Consider the following 7500-nt stretch of genomic DNA (forward strand, 5'->3'; position numbering starts at 1 on the left):
GATCAAGAAACCGCGTTTCAGATGGAGTTGAATGATGATGTAGTTGTTGTGGAACATTATTCATTTATTTATTTAAATTAATTAGATGATTATTGTTGGCATTCGTTTCCCTCATATCTTTCCAGTTAATTTTTTTTAAGATAGACATCGGGTATTTACGGGAGGGACCACATGAAGGTTGCCACGGTCTCTAAGTAAGAATGCTTCTGTGGAACGAACTGGATTCGAACTTGGTACATCCAGATTGTCTATTTCTGTTTTTAAACACTTAGCCACCGTTACCTCATTGAGGCTGCAATATGAAGGTCTGATTCAGTTTGCCCTTTATCTGGTACAAATCCTAACTAGACTTACGCACTATACCACGGACTCCTCTATGTTTTCCGATTGATATAATAGAGGTGTTAACTCGTTCCTCAACTCTTGGCTCCAGATTGACCCTCCTATATAGCCAAGAGATTTCGCATTTTAATTCGTCTATACAAATGCTTTATTCATCTGTTTTACTCTCTAGTGTTTGTGCGCCTTTTCTTCATTTAAAACACGGCACACGCTAATTGGAGAGTAAAAGGCCAGGATGAGAGCGATCAAATGTATAAAGCACATTCCAAGTAAAAAGTTGCGCTCGAGATGTTTACATTTAAATTTCAACATTTTAGTAATGCGACAGGTTTTTCCAGACCACACACACACACACACATATATATATATATATATATATATATATATATATATATATATATATATATATATTTTGTGTACAAAAAGTTGTTAGTTGAGACAGGTCATTGGTACCGTCGGTTTCAAGCCCGATAATAAGGCCCGTTTAAGGTATCCTTATCGAGCTCTCTTCAGCCAATATTCGTCTCTCTTAAAATTTGGATTTTCCTTTTAATTGAGCACTCTGCTGGAATTCTTTTTCCAAAAAAACTAATCATATATATATATGCAAATAGGTAGCATATATTTGCTTATATTGATGGAGTATTCCGTTCCTAAAGCTCTCTAGTTAGAGTACTTAGTTATTGTTTAGGACAAATTATGTAGTTGGTTTCCTTATGTAACGTTGCTTTACGATAATACTTATGTAACGTTGCTTTACGATAATACTTACGTAACGTTGCTTTACGATAATACTTATGTAACGTTGCTTTACGATAATACTCATGTAACGTTGCTTTACGATAATCCTTATGTAACGTTGCTTTACGATAATCCTTACGTAACGTTACTTTACGATGATACTTATGTAATGTTGCTTTACGATAATACTTATGTAACGTTGCTTTACGATAATCCTTACGTAACGTTGCTTTACGATAATACTTATGTAACGTTGCTTTACGATAATCCTTATGTAACGTTGCTTTACGATAATACATCCTGTATGTATATATCAACATTCCAATTACAAGCGTGTTTGTTATGAAAGATATGTAAATTATCAGCAATATTAAACAAATCAACTTAATGGACGTCACCTTTGATTTATCTACTAATGCCTACAAGCTATACATTAAAGAAAACACAAACGCCACATACATCCACTTACGCTCCCACCCACCCTCTATGATTAAGCACATACCTAAATCAATTGAACGTAGAATTAATAAACACTCCCCAAACGAGGAAATATTCAATACATGCAAAACTATTTATAACAATGCATTAAAAAATAACGGATACACAAATGCCGACATTAAATGCAATAGAAACAATATAAATACCACTGTATTCAGTAATCGAGATATAAAAATAATCTGGTTCACACCCCTTCTTCAACCTAATGGTAAAAGCAAAACTTGGGAATGGGTTCCCACATCTTATAGATAAGTACGTTCCATTAGGTAGTACGCTACATAAAATCTTTAACAAAACACCTTAAAACTTAACTACGGCTGTACTGAAAACCTAAAACGAATAATAAAAAAGCACAATAATAAATTATTAAGGAGAAATAATCCTACTATGGATACTACTAATAATTATAACAGAAAGACCTTTAATTGCCAAAGACCGATCGAATACTTACTAAGTAATATTTGCCTTAGATCTTCGGTGATATACCAGGCTATAATATGCATTGTAAAAAAAAAAAAAAAATAGAAATAGAAAATTTCTACATAGACAGCACCTCAATGATCTTTAAAAACAGATTCTACAGTCATACACTATCAATGAATAACAAAGCCTATGCTACGGATATCTCAGTCTCGGTACACTACTGGAAGTTAATCGGGGCGAACAAAACACCTTTAATCGAACAGAAAATATTTAGGAAAGCTAAAACATGAAGTTCATTAACTTTACCCTGTTATCTATGTTTAGTCGAGAAACTTGAGATTATTAGTTTTAAATGCCGTGAAAAACTATTAAATGTAAAAGTAGAATCGGCTATAAACTGCAAACACTTTGGATGCTACGCTTTAAATAAGATGTAAAAAATAGCGATCCCTTCATACCAGTAATACTACAAATCATAACCCCTTATTGCCAATATATTAATCAATTAAGTAATAAATGAACCAATGGAAGATTTGAAATGATACAAAGTAGTCCCGACACACCGCAAATTAATAACTATACTTACTAAAAACCGACACACTTCTAATTGATAATAATTACACCCAGCAAAAAGCTTCGAAGAATAGGCTAGCATAAATAACATATCTAAATTAAAGAAGAAAATATCCTCTCATTACCCCTCAACACAATCTCAAGCGCTACCATTTAATACTAAACTAAACGAACAAAAACACAATATGCTACCAAATGGATAAAAGTAAGTGCACTTTGCATACTTAATAATTAAACATTCGAAAACGATTAACTAAAATAATCTATAGGTCTAGCACGCTTATAATTGGAATGCTGATATATACCTACGGGATGTATTATCGTAAAGCAACGTTACATAAGAAAAAAAAACACGTAACTTATCCTAAACGATTATAAGTACTCTTACTAGGGGGGGGGCTTTGGGAACGGAATTCTCCACTAATATAAACAAATATATGCTATTATGTACCTATTTGCATGTATATGGTCTGGAAAAACCTATCTCTATAATAAAGCATATCAACCTATAAAATATATTTATATTCTAGTATTAAGGAAAAGATAAACAACCAATATGAAAGAATGACAAACATCGAAATTAAGTTTATATATAGATATGAAAACCTTCGCCGCTATAATTACTTCAGACACCGCGGTAAAGTGAAAAATATAACTCCTAGTATACCACCTTTATTTAAATCATATAAATAAGCTTATGTACCTGTTCACTGGTTGTTAATATAACCATACCGACATATATCTTATAAATAAACAAATAAATTAATTAATAAATAATTTGAAAACTAGAAGCAAATGAACGGATAAAACACGAGGAATGATACAAATAGATAGAGCTTACCTATAAAATAGATGATAATGTAGTCGCCGCTAAAGAAAAAACAGCCATAAAAATAAAAGATAGGGAAGTTAACGGCGATGAGGGTATAAAATTACTTCAGATCAAAGACAAAATAAGGCCAATAAACAACCGCCAGGTTAAAATAATACCAATACCTCCTGGCTGCTACAACTTGACCACAAGGGATCGTACTTTCCTCTTTTTCTTAAACCTCCCACCCTTACTTCCATCTTTCACCACATCCCTACTGTTCACATTCACAAAGTATACGCCCTATTTTCCTTCAAAGCGTAAACCACACACGGATATCTTTAAAAAAAAACGATGTAATCTTGACTCTCTTTTCAATATCGTTGAATTAGAATTCCACTGAAACATGTATGCATATATGTAACCAGTAATGTTTATATAATAAATAGACTATACTCCAGCCCTTTCCTTCATTGAGATCTTCAATAATCACGCGGGTTTCACTGGGTTTACTTCTAAGAAACCATCCTATACAACCATTATATATATATATATATATACATATATATATATATATATATATATATATATATATATATATATATATATATATATATTTGCAAAATATTTATCAACAGCAAGTTATTTAAAAAATGTTATTGTCAAGAAAAGGTTGTTTACCCGTGTAAATGTTAGGTAAAGCCAAATGAGAAGTCGAAACCACAAAAAAGGGGAAAAATTGTAAATTGTCCCAGGTATTATAAGGAAAGCATTTTCTGAAGAAGGAAGAAAAAATCATTTTTTATACATCTGCCTTATTTTTAATGCTAGGTTTATTTATGGTGTCTTTTACATTTAATAAAAAACCCTTCCCAATATTTGCTGATGAGGAAACCTTGTTTGTTAAAAAACTATATGTAATAATTATTGTCCGTAACTTGATGTCTACCACAATAAAAACACTGTTTTCCGAAACGATCGTACAAATAATTGATTTTGTTGTTGTTCCTTCTTATGAAACGGATTTTTAATTTGATTATAATTTGATTTTTAAATTATCAATCACATTACTAAATATTAAATTAGCTCTAGGATATTTACCTATCGAGCTTATTATATATCTAAATTACAACGAGCACTTTTTCTTTCCCTGTATTTTAATTAAACTAGTAATTTTACTATTACATTAAAATACACTCTGCTCTTTAGACTATTGTTCTAATCTCCTTTAAATATATATATATATATATATATATATATATATATATATATATATATATATATATATATATATAAACATTAAAAAAAGAATAAATGTTTAAATTTCAACAGTACTTCTCACAGTTAACGGTAGCCGAATGAATTAGGTCCTTGCTAATGAAGCCAGACACGGCTTCTGTTGCTATATTCGAATCTATCGACTGGTTTTAATCGTGACACCCTGCACTGATGTTTCCTAAAAGGATGAAACACTAGTGTCTGTAGGTATTTAATATATATTATAGTAAATAATTATGTCAACCTCTTTAAGAAACTCGTTTCTTATCGTTAAACACTTTCAGTTGAAATAATGTCGGTCAATTTAGGTCATATGTGCAGATCATCATATAATGATTGATCACTCTGACAGACGTTAAAAACATTTAAAAAAAAAAGAAGAAGAAATGTTTAAATTTCAACTGTATGTAGTTAACGGTAGCTGAATGGACTAGGTTCTTGTTAATGAAGCCAGAAAAGGCTTCTGTTGCCGGGTTCGAATCTATCGACTGGTGTTAATCGTAAAACTCTGCACTGATGATTCCCAAAAGGTAGTTATTTAATAATTATTACAGTAATGTATATATATATATATATATATATATATATATATATATATATATATATATATATATATATATATATATAACATGCATCTGCAACACGGATCGAAAGAAAGAAAGAAAGAAAAGGAGTAAAAAAAGAATGTTTTTATTTTTCTTGCTATATTTTCTTTGTTGCTTTCTTTATATTTCTAAGGAAGAAGAAGAAGAAAGAAAGAAAGAATGAAAAATTAAAGGAAAAAAGAAGAGGGTAGGGGGGTAAAGTACAAATAGAGAAAGAAACGTAAATAGAAATGGTGAAAATGACCAAAAAAGAAACAGAGAACAAAGAAAAATGACCGAAAAGGAAGGAGGATGGACGAATGAAAGAAACAAAAACGGAAGGAACTGAAGAGGAGCAATGAAGAAATCAACGAAATATATAAGTAATACAAAGAAAGAAAGAGAGAATGAAAGAAAGTAGGAAAGAAAAAAGAAGAAAAGAAATGCAAGACAGAGAAACCAGACGAGTAAAGAAAGGAAGGGAAAAAGCGTGAAAGAAACGTGTAAACAAAAATACTAAAGTAAAAACAAAGATAAAGAAAGCAGATTGGAATAAAAAGGAAATAAATTTAATAAGGAAGTAAAAGAAAGTAAAAAGATAGAGAAAAGAAAGTGAACAAAGCTAAAACGATAGAAAATGTCAGATGAAAAAAAAGTCGAAATGAATGAAAAAGAAATGAAAAATTTGATAGCGAAATAAAAAGCAAAGTTTAAAAAACATGGAAAGAATAGACGAAAGAAAAATTATACAAATAAAGATGAACAATTTCTTCTTCTTCTTCTTCTTCTTCTTCTTCTTCTTCTTCCACATGCAAACATGTGTACATTCACACACACATTTACAAACACGCACATGCACATGTATGTATATACGTCTATGCACACACACACACACACACACACACACACACACACACACACACACACACACACACACGCACACACATCCTAAAACTTTCTTATCTTCCTTTTTCTTCTTTTTTTATTTCTCTCTCTCTCTCTCTCGCTCTCTCTCTCTCTCACACACACACACATACAGCCATATGTATATTCATACACACACATCCACATTCATGTATGTATGTACACATAGACACTCATATCGTCACTCTGTCTCGCTTCTCCCCCCCCCCGCCTCTCTCTCTCTCTCTCTCTCTCTCTCTCTCTCACGTAGATCTATGTGTATATTCATACACACACACGTCTTTATATATATGCACATTCATTTATATACGTTTACACACACACACACACACACGCACACACACGCACACACACATCGACTTATGTAATTACACACTCATATACAAATAAACACTTTCGTGTTAAAATGTAACCAATTTTTTGTCGAGAATGCTTTTTATATTAAAGAGAAAGGATAAATGTTTCAAAATACTTACATATACACATACAGAAATAATAATAATAATAATAATAATAATAATAATAATAATAATAATAATAATAATACGATACATCAAGAAAGAAAGAATGACAGTGTAAAGTTACTCTTTCTTTCCTTCTCTATCTACTTAAATCCGTATTATTATTATTATTATTATTATTATTATTATTATTATTATTATTATTATTATTAAGAAGGAAGAAAAGAAAGATATATTTTTTCGGTGATACAGCAGCTTTGCTCCATGGATGAGAACGCTGGCTGGTTAAGATTTCACGGACTCAGCATGGCCGACGATGGGTGGGTAGGAAACAGGAGTATGGACGGGGAGGGGGAGATCCCTTAGCCTTAATCAACTATTTTTTTTTCTTTTTGGTGGGTGGGTTTTGGTTGTGAAAGCCTGTGGGCAGGTCCAGAATCAGCCCATTTTTTAAAGGCCCGCCCCACCAAACTCTATTGGATTGCTTGTTTCAACGAACAGCAACGCTGGCCAGAAATGTCGCCTTCTGATTGGTCGGTTGGTTTGTTCAGCAATATAAAACATCTCTGGACGCCCTAAAAGTGGTTGGCAAAAGCCTATTCGGCTTTTAAGTCCATGATATAGTAATCTTTGTATAAAAATCTAGGATACCTTGTGCTGTCTGCCTCTAAAGGTTGCAGCGCAGGAGAAAATCCTCGGAGGATTCCATCTTATACCGGGTAGGATCCCCTATTTTATATAAAAGTAACTCTTTAGAGGGCAATTGCTGCTTACCAAAGCGGCAGCTCACTGATTAGACATCATGCAAACTTCCATTCGGTGGAGGATTTACCTCCTCGGGCTTCTTTTAGCTGTCGGTACCGTT

The 7500-nt window shown here is 32.1% G+C and overlaps 1 protein-coding gene and 1 long non-coding RNA gene across 7 annotated transcripts in view; one reads left to right on the forward strand and one right to left on the reverse strand.

Moving 5' to 3' along the window:
• LOC145258243 (uncharacterized) overlaps window positions 1–7500 on the reverse strand; it is a 272195-nt gene that overhangs the window by 255144 nt on the left and 9551 nt on the right. The window lies entirely within an intron of this gene.
• Window positions 7217–7500, forward strand: part of LOC145258242 (uncharacterized) — a 63577-nt gene continuing 63293 nt past the window's right edge. For 3 of the 6 annotated variants that reach the window (XM_080116211.1, XM_080116212.1, XM_080116214.1), the window contains exon 1: window positions 7297–7500. This exon is cut by the window's right edge and continues 28 nt beyond it. In XM_080116211.1, coding sequence (XP_079972337.1) covers window positions 7438–7500 — 63 coding nt within the window. In that variant the 5' untranslated portion in view covers window positions 7297–7437. The other 3 variants (XM_080116210.1, XM_080116215.1, XM_080116213.1) reach the window with 2 other exon arrangements.

This window comes from Euprymna scolopes, chromosome 33 (assembly GCF_053919585.1).
Source record: "Euprymna scolopes isolate OS-2025 chromosome 33, ASM5391958v1, whole genome shotgun sequence".
Taxonomy (NCBI): Eukaryota; Metazoa; Mollusca; class Cephalopoda; order Sepiida; family Sepiolidae; genus Euprymna; species Euprymna scolopes.